Below are 23,395 nucleotides of genomic sequence, written 5' to 3' on the forward strand. Positions count from 1 at the left end.
AATCAACATGAGTATAAGATGAGAAAAAATCTTTTCTTGGTGTGACATGTGAGGTAGCTCCAGAATCTACTATCCAGCTCGTCTCATGGGATACCAAATTGATGACGTTTTCATCATAAGCAAAAAGAAGGTCATCTTGAACAATAGCAGCAACATTGTTCTCGTTATTTTCAACTTTCTTTCCTTCTCTAGTGTCTTGATTCAACTTGCAGCAAAACCTTTTGATGTGTCCTTTCTTGCCACAGTGGTTGCATGTAACATTATAGTATTTGGACCTTGACTTACTTCTACTTTTATCTCTATTCCTTGAGCCTCTTGTTCTATCTCTCCCCCGGTCTTCTGTAACCAAGATATCTGTTTGTGAGGATGAACCCTGCGATTTTCTCCTTACTTCCTCGTTCAACACACCACTCTTGGCATATTCCATGGTCACCTTACCTCCAGGAGCTGAATTTGTCAAAGAAACACGAAGAGTTTACCAAGAGTCTGGCAGAGTATTAAGAAGCCAAAGTCCTTGTATCTCATCATCAAAATTAACCCCCATTCCAGATAGCTGATCAAAGACGCCCTGAAAATCATTTATGTGATCAAGGATAGGGTTGCCTTCCTTGTATTTAAAGGTCATCAATTGCTTTAGCAGAAACAATTTGTTGTTCCCGGTTTTTGAAGCATAAAGAGTCTCTAGCTTATCCCACAATGATCTCGCATGTATCTCGTTCACAATATGGTTGCGAACATTATCTTCAACCCATTGCCGTATATATCCACATACTTGTTGGTGCTCGAAATCCCAATCTTCATCGGATATACTCTCGGGTTTATGAGCTGAAAAAACGGGTAGATGCATCTTCTTCACGAACAACAAGTTTTTCATCTTGCTTCTCCAAACATTATAATTTCTCCCATTTAAACATACCATCTTGCTCATATTCGCCTCCATTCCGTAATAACCCGGATAAATAACCAAGGCTCTGACATGGGAGAACCTGAGAATTATGATGAAGCCATGCAAGATAATCACAAAGATCATTGGATCGAAGCGATGGAAGATGAGATGAAGTCACTCCATGAGAATGGCACATATGAGTTAGTGAAATTGCCGAAAGGTAAGAGAGCTTTATCTAACAAATGGATATTCAGAATAAAGCAAGATAACCATACCTCTGCGCCTAGATACAAGGCGAGGTTAGTTGTTAAAGGTTTTGGCCAGAAGAAGGGAGTTGACTTTGATGAAATTTTCTCCCCTGTTGTGAAGATGTCTTCTATTCGTGTGGTTCTAGGCTTAGCCGCAAGTCTAGATTTAGAGGTTGAGCAGATGGATGTCAAGACTGCTTTTCTTCATGGTGATTTAGATGAGGAGATTTATATGGAGCAACCTGAGGGTTTTGTAACTAAGGGAAAAGAAAATTATGTCTGCAAATTGAAAAAGAGCCTGTATGGATTGAAACAAGCTCCAAGGCAATGGTATTTGAAGTTTGAATCTGTCATTGAAGAACAAGGGTACAAGAAAACATCTTCAGACCACTGTGTATTCTTCAAGAAGTTCTCTGATGATGATTTTATTATTTTATTGCTTTATGTGGATGACATGCTTATTGTTGGAAAGAATAAATCCAGAATTGCAGTCCTTAAGAAGCAGTTGAGCAAATCATTTGCGATGAAGGACTTGGGGCCAGCAAAGAAAATCTTGGGCATTCAAATCCACCGACACAGAGATAGAAATGAGTTATTTCTGTCCCAAAAGCAATACATTGAGAAGGTACTCAAGAGGTTCAATATGACAGATGCAAAAGTGGTTAGTACTCCTCTTGCTAAACACTTCAAATTGAGTATTAGTCAGAGTCCATCTACTGATGAAGAGAAAAAGGAGATGTCTCGTATTCCTTACTCTTCTGCCGTTGGTAGCTTGATGTATGCTATGGTTTGCACTAGACCAGATATTGCACATGCCGTTGGCACTGTTAGCAGATTCATTTCCAATCCTGGAAAAGAACATTGGGATGCAGTAAAATGGATATTAAGGTATTTAAAAGGTACTACAGATTTGAAGCTGTGCTTTGGCAATGGCAAGCCTGAACTTGTTTGTTACACAGACTCTGATTTAGGAGGCAATCTTGATAATTCAAGATCCACTTCCGGTTATTTGATCACTTTTGCAGGGGGAGCTGTTTCTTGGCAATCTAGACTACAGAAGTGCATAGCTCTATCCACCACAGAAGCCGAATATATTGCTGTCACAGAAGGTGCCAAAGAACTATTATGGATGAAGGAGTTTATTAATGATCTTGGCTTTGAGCAGCCACGGTACATCTTATTTTGTGATAATCAGAGTGTTATCTGTCTCACCAAGCACTCCACTTTTCATTCTAAGACCAAACATATAAATAGAAAGTATCATTGGATAAGAATGGCCGTGGAAGAGAAATTATTTGAGGTTGAAAAGATACACACTGATGAAAATCCTTCGGATATGCTAACAAAGGCGGTGGTTGCAGATAAACATGAATTTTGTAGAAAATTGGCAGGCATGAAGCCTGTCAATAGTTCCTCTACTTGAAGACACATTTGGCCCCTTGGCTGGAGGGGGAGTTTGTTGGGCACATGCACATGTTGTCCAGCCAAGGCCCAATGGCCTAATCCTATTCTCTTTTGGTTTCCAATCCTATTTGGAATTGGATTCGGTTTATTCCTATTTTGAGTGGGTTTTAGCTTTAAGAGAAAGCACCACTCATGATCTATAAATAGGACAACCTTGGAGAATTATTCTATGCTCATTGATACAAGTCTTTGAAAGACTTAAGCACATAAGAGTGGGTTTTGAGAGAGCTTTCATCAAGAGAGAAGAGAGAAAAAAGGTATTTGTTTTGCTGCAGATTTTTATTCCGACCAGCCAACTTCAAATCACGTTTTCCGATTCGTTAACCGTTGGATCGGACTGAAATTTTGACTGAGTGTTCGTAACATCTTGGCCTTGGATTTGAACGGTGGAGATTGGATTTGGAGGCCCGTAGCATCTGACTTCGAGCCTCGAACAGCAGCTTCATTTTGTGGATTATACTTTTTCTTCAATTGATTAGTTGTTGCTCTTGTTGCTATTGTTGCTCCGTGTTTGGCCCTTGTTGTGTAGCCAATTTGGAGAACTTTTGTAACCCTCTTATTGTTATAGTGGAGCTTTTTGGATCTTTGTGATCCCGTGGTTTTTACCTTCGATTTGAAGGGTTTTCCACGTTAAAATTTGGTGTTCTTTATCTTCTTTATTTTCGGGTTTGCCTCTTCCTCGACATAACAGTGGTATCAGAAAATTCAGGCCAAGGGGGAGAATTGTTAGGTGTTTGCTATAATTTTCTTACCATATTTGGTTTTCCTATCTCTTGAAGGAAAAGGGCAATATAATTACCTTAACTGGATTTTCCTTTTTGTAAAAGGAAATTATAAATTTCCAATATTTGGCTAGTCCTTTTTCTTGTAGGAAAAGGTTTGGACTTCTATAAATTGAGGATCCTTCCTTCACATTCAGTAGCATCCACAATGTAGCCATAGGGGGCTTGAGAGTCGTGTCTAGGGGGAGAACTTTACGGGACAAGTGTTAGTGTGTCACTTGTGTTTACCTCTTCATGAGGTTGTTCTCTCGATATTTTGTACTCTCTTTTATTATAGTGGATTGCTCATCTCCGTTGTGGACGTAGGTCAGTTGACCGAACCACGTTAAATGTTTGTGTCTCTTTTGGTAGATTTTTCTTTGTTGTGTGATTTATCGTCGTTCAACGTTTGCTTTGCTAGATTCCGCATGACACCTGATTTTTCGGTCCTAACAGAGATGACCAAAAATACATAGATCTTGTACAAAAAGAAGTTAAGTGGCAGACTAATGTTTGCTTTAAGCCATTAAATTTACAGAAGCCACATCATAAGATCTCTCACAAACAGAAACCAAATTCCTCCAGCGGTCCTATCCGTTTCCGTGATTTACAAAATTGCACAAACTTTACGAACAACATCAGATAACCTACCTTCTTAGCTAACAAGAGGATAAATCCTAGGGAAGATAAAGTCAAACAATTACATGTCTAATATGTAAGCAAGATGATTATGTTGATCAATCAAAGTGATCAATATTCCTATTAGCATTCTAAAAAAAACAATGCAAGAGAAGACACAAAAAGGGCTAACCGATTGAGTAGATAATAAATTGTACTGTATATGGTTGAAGCCTGACACACACACCTTTTTTCCTGCACCCAGGGAGCACGAAGATGTACAAGACGATCCGCTGACACTATTGGTGGAAAGGTATGAAGAGGGATGTCGCTGAGTATGGCCAACTATGCAGAATCCTATTGAAAGAAGTAAAGAAAAAAAGTTGCAAAGTGAAGAAATATAAATAAACGCCATCATATTCAGCTCAGTCTCCATAAATTATCCTAAGCTCTCACTGGCAAAAGAAAACCTGCTTCCTACAACTACAGTGCCTTGTGAAACAGATGGAGAAAAGATTCCTTTCAAAGAGCTACAATAAAGCAGTGACAGATCCATACCACTAATACTTTTGTGCAATAACCACATTGGAATTTCAACTATTGCAACTACTAATTTTGATAAAGCTGCTATTTTTTCCATCCTTTAGAAAATCTAAAAGTTTCCTCTAACTTAAAAATGTCAAAGCATTTAGGAATCAGATTACTGTTGCTACCAAAAGTCAATCACATGGTTGGAGTGCTACGCCAAAACCACGTTGGCATTTAGGAATCAGATTACTGTTACTGCCAAAAGTCAAGCACATGGTTGGAGTGCTACACCAAAACCACGTTGGCAAGCCTACGGCCAGCAAAACAATTTCTTGTTAAAATACCAAGGAGATAAGATTACAAGACATAATGTCGTAAAAGCTCAAATGATATGGCTGATGGCTACAAAACAACTAAGCAAGCATAAGACTAAACTAATTTCAGTTGGTAGAGCATAAACCAATATATAATTCAGTAAAACGCTGGATAGAGAGGGGAGAATCAGTGGCCGAGCCACATGCACCCAAGGGGTGTCAACCGACACCCCTTTGTCGGAAAATTATTGTGTGTAGCTAGGTAATTTAAAATATATATATATATATATATACTATATATTGACACCCCTTAGACTTCTTGGTGAGTTTATTTCTTTATATTTTGACTCCCCTTCATAAAAATCCCGGTTCCGCCACTGGGGAGAATAGTTAACATTCTACCCCCATAAATACTGCTCCACTGAGGGGAAAAACATTGAAAAGAATTCTTTGCAAAAGGGGAAAACCTGTTATAATACCACTAAGAACTTATATTACCACCATTATGCCTAAGTTACATTCTGTTATGGTCTTTAAAGCAACTTTTTATATGTAAGAAATGTCCTCAGTTCCATAATTGACTTAATCAAGACTCATCGGAAATCAAAATATGGGTAATACTGATTGACCCATTTAACTCCATGAATCCATCTTACTACAATTCATTCTTCTAATTCCAACATAGTTGACAATTATCCAATTAAAGTACCCAACAAAAATCAAGAAAACTACCAATAAACATATCAGAAAGAAGTCTATGGTAGTTCACAACAATCAAGATCATGAGATATTGCTCAAACAAGAAAAAGAAAAAGAAAAAAAAACCCATAACGTAAAAGGGATTAATTATTACAAGAAATTTAGAGAGAAAAAAGGAGAGAAATTAAGAGGGGTGTTACCGTTCTTGATTCTTGATTCTTGATAAATGCTCCAAATCAGCTCCAGCACATAACTAGTCAGCACCAATTCATCGTGTTTTTATACTACTGGTCAGTTGCATCACCTTCACTTTATTTCAAATTAATTAAGACAAGTTGGAGACTCGCAAGTTGCACGTTTTCTCAAATGTGGAAAATTTTTGTTCATATTCCTACCTTCATTTCTTCACATTACCAAATACACCCCTAAAAGATATAATATTAACTAGTTTTAGACAAGACATACTTTAAAAGGCACTATACTACTTTGGTCATTTAGTATGCCGATAAGATTTTGCGGTTTTGGGGTAAATTAGTGACTCAGTCCAAGGGGTTTGGTTAATTTGCCTGCCAAGTTAGGTAAGAGGTTTGTTTTTATTTGGTATAATACCTAATTATTCCTTATAGTTTGTTTCCCAAAGGTGGTAAGAAAATCTTTCCGAAAAACCATTTCAAATTGAAACAAGTGTCAACTTTTGTAAAAGCACATATCTAGTAGGAAAAAAAAAATCACCACTGTCATTTAGTAAAAATCTTTTAAGTTGTTTGCAAAAAACTGAAAGAATTTCAAAAAAAAATCATCTGCTTTTTTTAAAACAAACGAACTGCATTGATGAGATATACGATTTGTATAGAGGAAATCGATAAATCGCACCAAAACGATAATCCGAGTCAAATCGGAAAAAAAAATCCGATCATAATTAATTTGGTTTCTAAGAAAAGTTAAACCGAAACCAAACCAAACCAAACCGACAGTACATGTATACAAGTTTTAAAAATATTTTATACATAAACATATTTACTGTAATGTAACTTTTAAATATTTCTTAAACTTTTTCACAATTTTCTCTTTTAACGTGTTATTTCGAGCTTGGACTTAAATTTTTTGAATGGTCCAATATGTTTTATAACCCGTAAATGTTACTAACTCAAATAAAGTCCAAATCGATATTAATGCTTACAAAAGAAATTCAATTCAATAGTAAGAATGACAATAGTGTTGGATATTTATTTTTTTAGTTTTGTATTGGTTTAGATAATAAAAAGGCATAGCTTATTTTTTTAATTGTTTAGTCATGTAATTAATGCTTAGTAGTACTTATTAGTTATACTTATTTTAGCATGACTTATTACTTTTAGATTATGTTCATTTTCGTTATGGCTTTATGTGATTTCACTATATTTGTTGTTGAATATTTTAGTACAATGTCACGACTCATCTAACAATATTTTGTAATTAATTTTGGGTAACATCTTATATAGTTGTATCATACTTAGTACTTTTAGATTATGTTCATTTTAATTATGGCTTATTAATTAGCAATATTTGTTTCTATGCAATTTTTGTTTTTTCATTGTTGAATATTTTAGTTCAATGTCATGACTTATCTCACATTATTTTGTGTTATTTTCTTGGGTAATACCTTATATAGTTGTATCCGACTAAGACCAACGAGGTATTTGGAGCACAAGTTATATATTTTGTGCTATAAAATTTTACCGAAGAAAAATCCGAGAAAACCCGAAAAATTCGAGATTGAAAAACCCGACTGTTGTTGGTTTCTTTTGATTTATAAATTTTAAAATCTGATACAATTGGTTTGGTTTGGTAATTGAAAAACCCAAACTAATTCGATATGAAAAAAACTTACCCGCATCGGGTGTTTACACCATGTTAAGTTAAGTTAACCATTGAAAGAAACTAATTAAGGTCTATTAGGAGTCCTATTTTAATAAATAAAAAAATTAAAAAATAAAATCAATGGCCGTGCGACTATAGAAAAAACTTACCTTCATTCGTCTTTCTTCTCCTTCTGCACGATATTCTACGAAAAAACTCAACCGAGAGTGTAATGAGGATACAATTTCTTAGGTATTATTCAGTTTGTTATTTTTTAATGTGTGCTGGAAAATTCTCCTAAGCTTTAGTTCAGTTAATAACCCCACTTAGGCTATTATTGTCTTCACAAAAAAAGTCGTTATAATATTAATTAAAAATTTCTTTTCAAAATTAAGTTTGATAACCTTTTCATGATTAGTAAGAGTGTAATTATGCAAAGCCAAGTGCAATTGGTGAAGTTCTTTCGTATGAGTTTAATCTTTTTGAATATATATGTCTGTTGTTTTCACAAACTAAGGCATTTACCTTTTGTGTGGTAATAGCATATTCACCATTAGCAGACAACAGTACCGTCGATGTACTTGACGTTTCCGTCTAGAACATAACATGGAATTTCAAGATGTTGGGTATTTTTATATTAATATTTAATCAAGGTTATGTGCAAAATATATGGTACTTAACTACGGTTAAGTACTAACAATTGTAGTTAAATAAAGTGACATGTGTTATTTATTTATTGGTCGGGTGTAAACATCCGGTGCGAGTAAGTTTTTTCCCTAATTTGTTACAATCAAGGAATCAAAGCAATCTGAGATCAAAATTGACAAAGAGCCCTAACTTCGAAGAGAGAGAGAAAAAGGAGAACCTTTTATTGAACAGAAGTCGGTCCTATCTGAATTGAGTTCTCTGTTAATCTATTAGCCTAAACTATCTATTTATACACTAACTGAAAATAAAAGGCTACATGTTACAAAGATGGTTAAACATACAAAGATAAATACTACTACATGTTAAAATGTATTCCAGGTCTTCAAGATGGGCCTGCCTTGGTATCTTGGGCTGGAGCATGCTGGGCTTCAGGTAAAGATTGGGCTCCAACCCTCCCCCCCCCNTGGGCTCCAACCCCCTCCCGCAAGCTAGAATGGGCCACCAGTCCAAGCTTGGAAAGGAACGTACAATGGTGAGCACCTGGTAAAGCCTTAGTAAAAATATCAGCCAACTGCGAACTAGTAGGAATAGCATGCAAGGTGATGAGCCCAGATTGGAGCTTTTCACGCACAAAATGACAATCTATCTCGATATGTTTGGTACGTTCATGAAAGACAGGATTGCGGGCAATGTGAATGGCAGAGTGATTGTCACAGAACACTGGAAAGGGACACAAAGAAGCAACCCCAAACTCCCTAAGTAGGCGAACAACCCAAACAATTTCTGCTACCAGTTGTCTTAAAGCTCTATATTCGGCTTCAACGGAAGAAAGAGCAATGGTAGCCTGCTTTTTAGATTTCCAAGGTACAGGGCAACCTCTCAATTGTAATAAAAAACCACTCACAGACTTTCGAGATGTAGAGCAACTTCCTCAATCGGAATCACAAAACCCAAGCAAATCAAAGGAGGAAGAATTATTGAACAACAAACCCAAATCAGGAGTGCCTACCAAATATCTCAACACATGTAAACCAACTTCAAAATGGGGAATTCAGGGTTGTGACATAAACTGACTGAGGTGTTGTAAACTATAGGAGATACTAGGCCTAGTGTGTTGAAGAAAATTCAACTGCCCAATCAACTTTCGATACAAGGACGGATCAGGAAGGGGATCCCCAAAATCAGCAGACAATTTAACATGAGCATCCAAAGGAGAAACCACAGGACTCACATGAAGACAATTAAATTCAGAAAGAAGGTCCAAGAGAAATTTTTGTTGAGTAACAAGCAGTCCCTGAGGGTGTTTAACAATCTGCAACCCCAAGAAAAAATGGGCCTCTCCCAAATCTTTAATTCGAAATTGAGCATCCAAAAATTACTTTAGAGCAGTAATTTCACTCAAATCATCTCCAATTAACAAAATATCATCTATATATACAGCCACAATGGTAAGAGAAGAGCCAGACAATTTAGTGAAAAGAGAATATTCATTCTTACTGGAAACATATCCTTTGGACTGAAGAGCAGTGGACAGCTTTGCATAGCACTGTCTTGAGGCTTGGCGAAGGCCATAGAGGGATTTATTAAGCTTGCAAACTAGATTTACAGAAGGATCAGAAGCAATCACTTCCAGTCCAAGAGGTACTTTCATGTAAACCTCCTCATCCAAGTCACCATGCAAAAATGCATTATTAACGTCTAACTGAAAAATAGCCCAATTCCTCTTAACAGCAACACTTGACAGACACTTAGTGGTGGTAAGTTTGACAACTGGAGAAAAAGTTTCATTAAAGTCTATTCCCTCTTGTTGAGTGTCTCCCCTTATAAAAAGTCTAGCTTTATGCCTCTCTATACTACCATCTGCCCGTTGTTTAATTTTATATACCTATTTAGAGGAGATGGACTTTTTACCAGGAGGCAAAGGCATGATGGTCCAGGTGTTATTTGCTTCTAAAGCTTGAAATTCTTTCAACATGGCATCCTGCCAAGCAAGGTGAACCACAGCTTGATGATAAAAATGTGGCTCAAGCAAACAATTGTCAGAAGTAGTCTTAGGATCCTTGGAGACAGAAGCATTAGTGCAAACATAATCTTTAAGATAAGTGGAAAGATTTTAGGGCCTGGAAGATCTTCGTAAAGGAATAGGAGAAGTAGTAAACTCTGGAGAGTGTGAAGATAAAGGAGCAAGTACAGAGGCAGCTGGGGAAGAATCAGAGGTAGGAAAAGGAGGAGGGGGAGGAGTGGAGGAAAATACATCAGTAGCAGCAGGAGGAGGGGAAACATCAGGAGGGAAAAAATAAGGAACAGAAGAAGAATATGGAAAAATAGACTCATGAAATATAACATCCCTGGAAAAGAAAACATTATGCCTCGTTAGGTTTAACAATTTATATGCCTTCTTTGTCATGCTATAGCCAAGAAACACACAAGAAATAGTCCTTGATTTAAATTTGTCCCTATAAGGCTTGGGTACAGCAGCAAAACACAAACACCCAAAAACTTTAAGGTGAGCATATGCATGAGGTGATCCAAACAGTAGTTCGTAAGGTGTTTTGTGTTGTAACAAGGGAGAAGGAAAGCGATTAATGAGGTAAGTGGCAGTAAGAATGCATTCTCCCCAGTATTTAAGGGGTAGATTAGATTGAAATAATAAAGACCTAGCAGTTTTTAGCAAATGTTTATGCTTCCTCTCCACTACTCCATTTTGTTGAGGAGTATGTGGATAGGAAGTTTGGTGTATAATACCCTGAGATGAAAAGAAAGAAACAGCTTCAGCACTTGAACCTAGTTCAAATGCATTATCAGATCGAAGTGTTTTGACAGAAGAATTGAATTGGTTATGCACAAAGAATATGAATGACTTCAATAGAGCAAAAGCATTGGATTTGGCGGAAAGCAAATGAGTCCAAGTAGACCTGGAAAAATCATCTACTATGGTTAAAAAATATCTAAATCCATTATAAGTTTGAGTATGGTAAGGTCCCCACAAATCTACATGTACAAGTTGAAAAGGGGTGGTAGATTTAATGGAGCTGTCAGGGAAAGAAAGTCTTTGCTGCCTAGCCATGGGACAAACATCACAAATAAAGGACTGTTTCTTAGATAGTTTGTCTTTAATGTAGGAAAGAGATTTCATTTTATGAAAAGGCATGTGACCAAGTCTAAGGTGCCAAAACATATCAAAATCAAAAGCAGGAGAAACAGGATGCACACAACTGGTAATAGTTTTATTTGCTTCAATAGTATTTACAGTGTGTATGGAAGAAGAAACAGATGGAGCACAACCAGAATTAACAGAAACAGTAGAACTAGCATCACCAGTTGAAAGAGCAGGAATGCAAGATGATGAAGGAGAGTCACTCTGGAATATGTACAGTCCATTAGAGATTTTACCAAGAACCAGTGGCCTCTTCAGAGAAGGGCCCTATAAAACACAATCACAGGGAGAGAAAAGAGCATTACAACAGAGTTGCAATAAAAGTTGATGCAAGGAAATCAAATTGTATTTGAAGGAGGGCACAAGTAAAACATTTTGTAAAACTAGACTATTAAACAAAGGAAGAGAGCTTGAACAGGTCACTTTGACTTTGTAACCATTAGGAAGAATTACCAAGTAAGGAATGGTTAAAGGTTTAAGATTGATTAACAGAGATTTCTGAGGTGTCATATGATTAGTTGCACCAGAGTCTATTATCTAAGGATCACCATCTAATTTAGACAAATTGCAAGCAAAGACACAACAATTTCTAACATCAAGACAGTGAAACAAACCTGCAAAATTAGCAGATCCAGCAGCAGTGTTATCCTGTGTAGTCACCTTGGTCTGTTGAAACAGATTTAGCAAATGTTTGTATTGTTCCTTTGTGAAACCATGACTCTTGGACTCAGGCTGTTCAACTCGATTGTCAGCAACAAAGTTCTCTGCTTGGCCCATGTTCTGAGACTCTGAAACATGCGCATAAGCCGCAGTTTTTTTGAATCTATTAGGTTGAGGATTATTAGGATATCCAATCAACTTGTAGCACTTTTCAATAGTATGACCCGGCTTTTTGCAATATCTGCACACCATATTAGTCTTCTTAGTATCAAAGTTAACCTTCTGAGAATAAGTATTTTGCATTCCAGCAGGAGATAGTCCTGCATATGGCCTTTGCACACCAGCAGAGAATGAGGTAGATTCAACAGAGAATGAAGGAGCTGAAAGCTGAGCCTCACATTGACTTTCATCATTGAGCAACATGGAATATGCAGTGTCAATGTCTGGTAGGGGCTTCATCGCCAAAATATTTCTCCGAATCGTGGTATAAGTGTCATTAAGTCCCATTAAAAACTGATGAAGTTTCTGATCCTCTTCCAATTTTTGAAAAGCTTCCTTGCAACCACACACACAATCAGGATATGTAATCGAGTAAGCTAATTCATCCCACAGTTTCTTTATCCTAGAGAAGTAAGAAGCAACATTTGAATTTCCTTGAGAAATGGAAGACAAGGCCTTACGAATTTGATAGACCTTGGATCCATTAGGTTGACCATAACGTTTCTCTATGTCGTTCCACAACTTAGCAGCCGATTCAGTGTACATAAAGCTTTCTCTAATTTCAGCTTCTAAGCTATTCAGAATCCACGCAATCATCATATCGTTACATCGACACCACACCTCAAAGAGTGGCGAAGTTGCACTAGGTTTAGTAATTGACCCGTTTATTATTCCCAGTTTATTCTTATAAGATAAGCCAATTAACATCCCTCGTCTCCAACTTCCATAACCCATCCCATTAAATCTATCAACAACAATGATCGTACCAGGGTTATCAGTCGGATAGAGATACAACGGGTGAGAAGGTTCAACAGATGTTGAAATAGAACCAGTAGAAGTAGAAGATGTAGTCTCGATATTCACCATTATGAAAAATCCGAAATTGAAATTCTCTAAAAATTAGGGCACCAAATCTACGGAAACAATTACGAATCCAGAAAATATAGAAGAGTACCGGTCTTCTTCAATCAGTCGAAGAAGCAAATATCTTCAATAATCACAACACACATTCACTGGAAACATCAACAAATCACTGCAATTGAAACAGAAAAATCTCACTAGAAACAATCGCGAAACATCACGCCGGAAGACGAAAACTCAAAAATCAGTTGTGAAGAGTAGCATCGGACGATAGCGGAGGTCACGGCGAGCACAAACCTCGATCTGATACTATGTTACAATCAAGGAATCGAAGCAATCTGAGATCAAAATTGACAAAGAACCCTAACTTCAAAGAAAGAGAGAAAAAGGAGAACCTTTTATTGAACATCGGTCCTATCTGAATTTAGTTCTCTGTTAATCTATTAGCCTAAACTATCTATTTATATACTAACTGAAAATAAAAGGCTACATGTTACAAAGATGGTTAAACATACAAAGATAAATACTACTACATGTTAAAATAGTTTACGTACACCCCTAAACTATTTGTGTTGATGCACATGACTGTTTGAATCTTATTTCTGTCAAAAACCTTGTATATAAATAGAGAAGAGTAGAAATTATTAGGTCTATAAAAGAGCCTCTTTGATCTAGCACCAATGATCATAGTCTTAGCAGTACATTAAGAACAAAGATTTAATCGAGCATCAACCTAAAACAAGGTGATACAGTTTTAATTTAAGTTCAATAATTTTGTTGAGTGTGGATGCTTATGTTAGTGCCTGGTTCAAGCTTTGTGGTTGCATTTGCGCCATGTCACAATAATTGAAACGTACATAATAATAATAATATTAATAATAATTTATACTATATTAAAAACACGAAAGTCCGTAGCGAAATGTCGTTTGCATTTTTACCCTTTAAAAATATATTTTACATCGGACACAATTGTAATTTAAATTATTTTCCTAATTTTTTTACTCTTAAATCTCCTAAAAATTTTATTATTAAATATTTTCTTATTAAACTAAATAAGAACTCCTAATTTTTAGCCTTTAGCCATTATAACATACTGATTAAATAAAAAACGTGAGTACATATTATTGGGGTTTTAAGCATTAATATGGCTTAAAAGAGGGTGAATGAAAAATGGAGGAAAATAAAATTTTTAAGTGAAATTTTAAGTTTCCCCCCTTGACAAAGGGACATTGTCCCATATTGGAAGAGGAAGAGGTTTTTGATGGGTATATAAGCAATTGCTCTTCTTCTAGCTCTTAAAGAGTTGAGAAGAAGGCAAGCCTCGCGCCGTCGTCGTCGTCACTCGCTCGGCTTCGGTCAATTGATTGATTAATTTTTTGGACCCAATTTATTTGTTAATAATAAATATTAACATAAATGTTATTAGATATCCATTTTAATAACAGAATATTAATATTAATATTAATATTAAATCCAACGGAATATTAAACGTTTTTTCGTTATCCGTTTTTAGTTTTTCAGTTGTGTAACTGAAAATTAACCTCCCTCTTCAATTCCCGGTTTATTATTGCATAAATTAGCCATTTATGTTATGGCATTTATGCTATGGCCGTTTTGCATAAAAAGCCATTCTGAAGAGTTGCACCCTCTTCAGTTTTCAGCCCAACATTGGCTATAAATACAAGTCCATTCTCTCAGAATTTTCATACGATTTTCTGAGCTCTCCTCCTTTCTTCTGCATACTTTTAACTTCAAAGAAAGCAACTATATGTGTGATTTGCTACCGAACTTTGTGTTCGCTGAAACACTGGGGTTTGAAGTACCACTACACCAGTGTGTAATTCGTTCTATCCTGGGAGAAAATAATCCATAACCTTGGGTACTAGGAGGGGATTAAATTCCTTAAGGAAATACTGTGAATTCAGTGGGCTCGGATTAACGTTTGTTTGGTTTACATTTTCTGTTTATATATTATTCTATCTTTTCCGGAATTAGTTTACAAATACAGTTTACTAACAAGCTTAAGGAATTTAATATATCTTCTGTATTTGTGTTATATTCACTGTTCTGGAGATTAAAACCTTTGTGGTTTTCTACTCCGTTGGAGATTAAAATCTACGTGATTTTAACGTTTGCTTGTGTCATTCTTTTACAGAAATGACTAATGATAACGGAAACCAAGTTGTTCCGATGGTGACTGCCAATGCGTCGACAAGCCGAGCACCGGCATTAGCACCGGCAAAAAAACCCAAAAAAAATTCTGGGATTGATTTCAAGCGATGGCAGCAGAAGATATTCTTCTGCCTGACTACTTTAAGTCTGCAAAAGTTCATTAAGGAAGATGTTCCTGTTCTGCCCGATGAAACTCCAGAGAATGAACGCTTTCTCGTGATTGAGGCATGGAAGCATTCTGATTTTTTGTGCAAGAACTATATTCATAGCGGACTGGAGGACGATCGGTATAACGTCTACAGTGGCGTGGAGACGTCAAAAGAATTGTGGACTGCGCTTGAAAAGAAATATAAAACTCCAGATGCCGGGTTGAAAAAATTTGTTGCCGCTAAGTTTTTGGACTACAAAATGGTAGATAGCAAGCCTGTTATTACCCAAGCCCAGGAATTGCAAGTGATTATTCACGATCTCCTTGCTGAAGGTATAAATCGAATTAATATTGATGTTGAAAGTAGTAATTTTAGTATTTTTACTAACAGAATATTCATTGAAGGTCTTGTAATCAATGAAGCATTCCAAGTAGCAGCGATGATTGAGAAGCTGCCTCCTTTGTGGAAGGACTTCAAAAACTATTTGAAACACAAACGCAAGGAGATGTCACTTGAAGATCTCATTGTTCGGTTGAGAATCGAAGAGGACAACAAAGCTGCTGAAAAGAGAGGCCGTGGAAACTCAACAATAATGGGAGCAAACATTGTTGAGGGTACTTCTCAAAATAAGATAAAGAGGAAGCATGCTTCTGGACCGAAAAGCAACCCAAGCAAGAAGCGGCTCAACGGAAATTGCTACAACTGTCGGAAAGCTGGACACAAATCTACGAAGTGTCGTGCTCCGACGAAAGACAAGAAGAAGGGTCAAGCAAACATGGTTGAAAAGCATGAAGATGTTGATGACTTGTGTGCTATGCTTTCTGAATGCAACCTGGTGGGAAATCCTAAGGAGTGGTGGATTGATTCTGGAGCCACTCGCCATGTTTGTGCTATTAGGGAAGCTTTTGCAACATATGCTCTGTTGGACCCGAAGAGATGCTTTCTATGGGAAATCCTGCAATGGCCAAGATTGAAAGATGTGGGAAGATCTTTCTGAAAATGACTTCTGTCAAGGTGGTGACTTTGAACAACGTCCTTCATATTCTCGAGATTAGGAAGAATTTAGTCTCTTCTGGACTTCTTGTTAAGAATGGTTTTAAGTGTGTTTTTGTATCCGATAAGGTTGGTGGAGGAGCGGTATCTTGGAAGTCGTCCAAACAAACTTGTATTTCCAGCTCTACAATGGAGGCTGAATTCATAGCCTTAGATAAAGCCGGTGAAGAAGCTGAATGGCTCCGGAATTTCTTAGAAGACATTCTATTTTGGCCCAAACCGTTGGCACCAATATGCATACATTGTGATAGTCAAAGCGGCAACTAGAAGGGCTGGGACTGTTATGTATAACGGTAAATCTCGTCATATACGCGAAGACATAAAACCATTAGGCAATTACTCTCTAGAGGAATTATCACAATTGACTATGTAAAGTCAAGCGATAATGTGTCAGATCCACTTACAAAAGGCCTAACTAGAGAGGTAGCTGAGAAATCATCAAGGGGAATGGGACTATGGCCGAGAACAAGTCATTGTGGCGGTAACTCTACCTAGAAGACTGGAGATCCCAAGATCTAGGTTCAAGGAGATCAAACAAAGTCATTAATGACGGTTCAATATTGTCAACTAAAATTTTGGTCCATTCTCGTGATGAGACAATGTTCACTACCAAGGATAAAGCATTAAGGCTTTTTAATGATTTCTAAATTTGATACGAGGTATATCAAATAGTGTATCTACGAGATGACACGTTTAGGAATCACCTATGTAAGTGTGAAGTGTTAGCCGCTTCAAGGAGAATTTTGTAAGGCCAGTTTTTACGCACTTATGAAACCAGGCGGTGTTCATGGCTGAAACGAACACAACAATTAGAACCAAAGACGGTTAAGGGTTGGTTGTGTGACTTATGGTTGTCTAGGTATACACCAAAGTTTGACGGTTCAAAGATATCAAATCTACTGATTGACCGAGTATATCCGACATAAGTTCACTACGAAAAGTTCAAAGGGAAATCTACTTATCCAGATGCAATTAATCCTTGCTTGCGAATCACACAGTTTTTCATGCATATTTCCGTGATATAATCATTCCCCATTCATGTGGGGGATTGTTGGGTTCTTAAGCATTAATATGGCTTAAAAGAGGGTGAATGGGAAATGGAGGGAAATGAAATTTTTAAGTGAAATTTTAAGTTTCCCCCCTTGACAAAGGGACATTGTCCCTTATTGGAAGAGGAAGAGGTTTTTGATGGGTATATAAGCAATTGCTCTTCTTCTAGCTCTTAAAGAGTTGAGAAGAAGGCAAGCCTCGCACCGTCGTCGTCGTCGTCGTCGCTCGCTCGCTCGGCTCGGCTCAGCTTCGGCTTCGGCTTCGGATTCGGATTTGGTCAAATGATTGATTGATTAATTTTTTGGACCCAATTTATTTGTTAATAGTAAATATTAACATAAATGTTATTAAATATCTATTTTAATAACAGAATATTAATATCAATATTAATATTAAATCCAACAGAATATTAAATGTTTTTTCGTTATCCGTTTTTAGTTTTTCAGTTGTGTAACTGAAAATTAACCTCCCTCTTCAATTCCCGGTTTATTATTGCATAAATTAGCCATTTATGTTATGGCATTTATGCTATGGCCGTTTTGCATAAACAGCCATTTTGAAGAGTTGCATCTCTTCAGTTTTCAGCCCTACACTGGCTATAAATACAAGTCCATTCTCTCAGATTTTCCATACGATTTTCTGAGCTCCCCTCCTTTCTTCTGCATACTTTTAACATCAAAGAAAGCAACAGTAAGTGTGATTTGCTACCGAACTTTGTGTTCGTTGAAACATTGGGGTTTGAAGTACCACTACACCAGTGTGTAATTCGTTCTATCCTGGGAGGAAATAGTCCATAGCCTTGGGTACTATGAGGGGATTGAATTCCTTAAGGAAACACTGTGATTTCAGTGGGCTCGGATTAACTTTTGTTTGGTTTACATTTTCTGTTTATATATTATTCTATCTTTTCCAGAATTAGTTTACAAATACAGTTTACTAACAAGCTTAAGGAATTTAATTATTTTCTGTATTTGTGTTATATTCACTGCTCTGGAGATTAAAACCTTTGTGGTTTTCTACTCCGTTGGAGATTAAAATCTACGTAATTTTAACGTTTACTTGTGTCATTCTTTTACAGAAATAACTAATGATAACTGAAACCAAGCTGTTCCGATGGTGACTGCCAATGCGTCGACAAGCCGAACACCGGCATTAGCACCGGCGGAAAAACCCAAAAAAAATTTCTGGATTGATTTCAAGCGATGGCAGCAATAGATGTTCTTCTACCTGACTACTTTAAGTCTGCAGGAGTTCATTAAGGAACATGTTCCTGTTCTGCCCGATGAAACTCCAGAGAATGAACGCTTTTTCGTGATTGAGTCATGGAAGCATTCTGATTTTCGGTGGAAGAATTATATTCTTAGCGGACTGGAGGACGATATGTATAATGTCTACAGTGGCATGGAGACGTCAAAAGAATTGTGGACTGCGCTTGAAAAGAAATACAAAATTGAAGATGCCGGGTTAAAGAAATTCTTTGCCACCATGTTTTTGGACTACAAAATGGTAGATAGCAAGTCTGTTATTACCCAAGTCTAGGAATTGCAAGTGATTATTCACGATCTCCTTGCTGAAGGTATAAATCGAATTAATATTGATGTTGAAAGTAGTAATTTTAGTATTTTTACTAACAGAATTTTCATTGAAGGTCTTGTCATCAATGAAGCATTCCAAGTAGCAGCGATGATTGAGAAGTTGCCTCCTTTGTTGAAGGACTTCAAAAACTACTTGAAACACAAACGCAAGGAGATTTCACTTGAAGATCTCATTGATCGGTTGAGAATCGAAGAAGACAACAAAGCTGATGAAAAGAGAGGCCGTGGAAACTTAACAATAATGGGAGCAAACATTGTTGAGGATACTTCTCAAAAAATAAGAGAAAGAGGAAGCATGCTTCTGGACCGAAAAGCAACCCAAGCAAGAAGTGGTTCAACGGAAATTGCTACAACTGTGGGAAAGCTGGACACAAATCTACGGAGTGTCGTGCTCCGAAGAACGACAACAAGAAGGGTCAAGCAAACATGGTTGAATAGCATGAAGATGTTGATGACTTGTGTGCTATGCTTTCTGAATGCAACCTGGTGGGAAATCCTAAGGAATAGTGGATTGATTCTGGAGTCACTCGCCATGTTTGTGTTGTTAGGGAAGCTTTTGCTACATATGCTCCTGTTGGACCCGAAGAGATGCTTTCTATGGGAAATGTTGCAACGACCAAGATTGAAGGATGTGGGAAGATCTTTTTGAAAATGACTTCTGCCAAGGTGGTGACTTTGAACAACGTCCTTCATGTTCCTGAGATTAGGAAGAATTTAGTCTCTGCTGGACTTCTTGTTAAGAATGGTTTTAAGTGTGTTTTTGTATCCGATAAGGTTGTAATAAGTAAGAATGAAATGTTTGTAGGAAAAGGTTACCTCACTGAGGGCCTTTTCAAGCTGAATGTAATGGTTGTTGAGAATAATAATAAAATTCCAGCTGCGTCTTACTTACTTGAGTCAAATGAATTATGGCATATACGTTTGGGTCATGTCAATTATAAAACCTTGCGGAAAATGATTAACTTGGAAGTATTGCCTAAGTTTGAATGCGAGAAATCAAAATGTCAAATATGTATGGAATCTAAGTATGTTAAACATCCTTATAAGTCAGTTGAAAGGAATTCAAATCCTTTAGACTTTATTCACACAGATATTCGCGACATGAAGTCAATACCATCTCGCGGTGGAAAGAAGTATTTCATAACTTTTATTGACGATAATACTCGATATTGCTATGTTTGCTTACTTAATAGTAAAGATGAAGCAATAGACGCATTCAAGCAATACAAAATGAAGTTGAAACGCAACTTAACAAGAAAATCAAAATGATAAGAAGTGATAGGGGTGGTGAATATGAATCTCCTTTTGAACAAATATGTTTAGAATATGGAATTATTCATAAAACAACGGCCCCTTACACGCCCCAATCTAATGGGATTGCTGAAAGAAAGAATCGTTCATTAAAGGAGATGATGAATGCATTGTTGTTAATTTCTGGTTTGCCACATAACTTATGGGGGGAAGCCGTTCTTACGGCTAACCGGATACTAAATCGAGTACCCCATAGCAAAACACAATTCATTCCATATGAAAAATGGAAAGGAAGGAAGCCCAACTTGAATTATTTAAAAGTGTGGGGGTGTTTGGCAAAAGTGCAAGTTCCTAAACCCAAAAGGGTAAAAATAGGACCGAAAACCGTTGATTGTGTTTTCATAGGATATACGACTAATAGTAAAGCATATCGATTTCTGGTTCATAAATCAGAAAATCACGACATTCATAATAATACGGTTATAGAATCAGATAATGCTGAGTTCTTTGAAAATATATATCCATATAAAAAGGAATGTGAGTCGATTGGTGAAGGATCTAAACGACCTCGGGAAGAAACAAAAGAAAGTACATTTAATCAGGAGGATCCAAGACGTAGTAAACGTCAAAGAACGTCTACTTCATTTGGAATGTCTACCCCCAACCCCTGCGCTTTAGCTTCTGTCAAGGCTCCCCACTTGATCCTATGTTGGCTATACATCACCCTCTTCCTCGTGATCTCAAGGTCCATGACCAATAGCCTATAAAGGGTCGAGAGGTTCTCACTCGGATGACCTTGTAATCCGTGCAAAGACCTCTATCGAATTTCCTGCAGAGTAAATATCAATCCGAGTCTCGGCCATCGAACTCCGGAAGGTGACCAAGTGCTCCCTCTTCTTCGAGAAACTCGAGTTTGTTATCACCAAATCAAATGCTCTAGCAAAGTCCAGCAGAGACGTTCCTCCTCCGTTTCTATCTCCAAAACCAAAGCCGCCATGCACATCATCATACCTCCCAGACGTCACCATGAAATGAANCCCCCCCCCCCCCCCCCCCAGTCTCTCCAATGTGGCCGTTGAAATCTCCTCCTATGAAAAGCTTCTCGGTATACGGGATACCATCTAATAAAATACTATTAATGAAATAGTATTTACCTAGAATAAAAGACTAGAATTTAAAACTAACCTTTTTCTTTTATTTCAAACTTGAAAAATTAAATATTATAAGAAACACTTCATTTAATAGTCATTTAATTACTTTTTTAATATTTAGGAGTTTAAAATTAATTAAAGTTTACTTATTAATTTGTTTCTCATTTGAACTATGTAGAAAGTTGTAATATTATAGCTTTATTAGATTTCACTTTGTATATGTCTTACACTAAAATTATATATAAATGATAAAAATAGATAAATAAGAAAAAGATTAAGAAAGAAGATGTGCGGGTTCTTGAACAATAACATAGATAGTTCACTTTTTAAAAATATACAAGACTACTGCACCAATAAAATTACTCAATATTATACTTTTAATTTTTAAAAGTTTTAAATGCACTATTACAATTATGTAGATTGTTGAATAGAAATCAATAATAGGCACAATGATAACAAGATAATTTATGAGATCTTTAATTTTTAACTTATGATACATTTAGCTAATTATGAGTGGGTTGATTAGCTAGCTTTCAATAGTAGATTCTCTTACTAGCTTGCTTTATTTTTTTAATATCTTTTTTTTGTTTATTATTGTATACCTTGATTTTATGTTTATTTAAAGTTCGTGAATATCCCCCCCCCCCCCCCNAAATTTGAGTACATTTGAGAGGAAAAAGATCCTTACGTCCTACCTTGAGAGTCTGGCATTCCAAACTCTATAGCATTTGATCAAAACACATAAATGAAACAAGTGGCACTGCACCAGCTCCAAAACTATCATGGAGGATCGAATTGAATTTCTGAGGCTTTCAATTGTCTGACTCGAAATGCTGCCAATTCCAATCTATCCAGATGTAGTAACCCTCTAATTTGTCTCGGTAATGCTTCAGAATTTGAGGTAGTGATGTGTTGTTTGTATGTGTGGCTAATGGCGGCTAATCTATCGGCAACTCTGTTGGCTTCTCTGTAGCAATGCTTCACGGTCACCTTCTTTTCCTCCACAATCTCTTTGATTTTGTTCACTGTTTGTAGGAGCCTCCATGGTGTATCTGCTTCCTCCTTTACTGAACAAACGAGTAGTTTAGAACCTGCTTCTAAAATCATTTCATTTATTCCCATTGCAACAGCCTTTTGTAATCCAATTAGCATAGCTTGGCCTTCCGCCCAATTACTAGTATCAGGTCCCAAATATATAGAGTATGCGAGGATGAGTTTTCCCTCAGTATCTCGAATAGTATCACTAGCCCCACAATATCCCTCCACACAACTACCATCACTATTGATTTTGCATACGATGGGTGGTGGTTTTTCCCATTTGACAATCTTTATATATTTTGTGATTTATAGGAATTTCCACCATACTCTGAATTCTCTCCCAGTTAGTATTACTTCCTAGTCTTTTATATTTTTGCTTGACTAACTGGGTGATATTTTGAGAAATAAAACCAATTTATCTTTGGATGGAATGGAGCTCAGAACCATACTTACTTGCACACCGCGATCTCCAGAGTTCCCAGACCACAAATTGAGGAATGATTTTTGCTACAAAGCTTGCAATTGTGTTCTTTTATCTATATGTCCACCATTTCTTCAGTAGCTAAATCAGAAGTGTTCCTCTCCATTGAATTCCAAAGGGTCCACAAAAATTCGACCATACCTTTTGTGCAAAATCTCTTGAGCAGAAGAGGTGTTCAACAGTTTCGGCTCCTGGTGTGGTGCAACAACAACAATGAGCTACCACTGTAATTCCCATTCTCACCAACCTCTCATCTGTAGGTAATCTCCTAGTCAAGGCTCTCCATGTGATGAATGTTATCTTGAAGTGAACATCTTTATGCCAGATCTGGGAGTGTGTATCATCTGTCTCCTTCTTGTTTCTCCATATATCCCATGTCGTAGTTATTATGAATTTACCTTTACTGTCTGCTGCCCAAATAGATTTTTCTGGTGTTCCATCAAGCAATTCAACTTCCTTCATATTTATTATATTTCTAATCGCATCATTCCATTCCACATTACACTTTTCCTCTTGCCACTCCCCATCCACCAACACATCTTTAAGTTTAATG

The 23,395-nt window shown here is 36.8% G+C and overlaps 1 protein-coding gene across 3 annotated transcripts in view; it reads right to left on the reverse strand.

Annotated features, from left to right (window-relative positions):
• LOC109238003 overlaps positions 1-5,851 on the reverse strand; it is a 10,300-nt gene extending 4,449 nt beyond the window's left edge. The window contains exons 1-2 of one of the 3 annotated variants that reach the window (XR_002069691.1): positions 5,719-5,851; positions 4,225-4,334 (exon numbers count right to left, since the gene is read on the reverse strand). Coding sequence is in view for 1 of the 3 variants with exons in the window: in XM_019404427.1 (XP_019259972.1) it covers positions 4,225-4,413 (189 nt within the window). In the remaining 2 variants the exon portion in view is untranslated. Of the gene's footprint in view, positions 1-4,224; positions 5,698-5,718 lie in introns of those variants that run through there. The other 2 variants (XR_002069690.1, XM_019404427.1) reach the window with 2 other exon arrangements.
• Positions 5,852-23,395: the final 17,544 nt, after the last annotated feature.

The sequence above is a fragment of the Nicotiana attenuata genome, unplaced genomic scaffold, assembly GCF_001879085.1.
Source record: "Nicotiana attenuata strain UT unplaced genomic scaffold, NIATTr2, whole genome shotgun sequence".
Lineage (NCBI taxonomy): Eukaryota > Viridiplantae > Streptophyta > Magnoliopsida > Solanales > Solanaceae > Nicotiana > Nicotiana attenuata.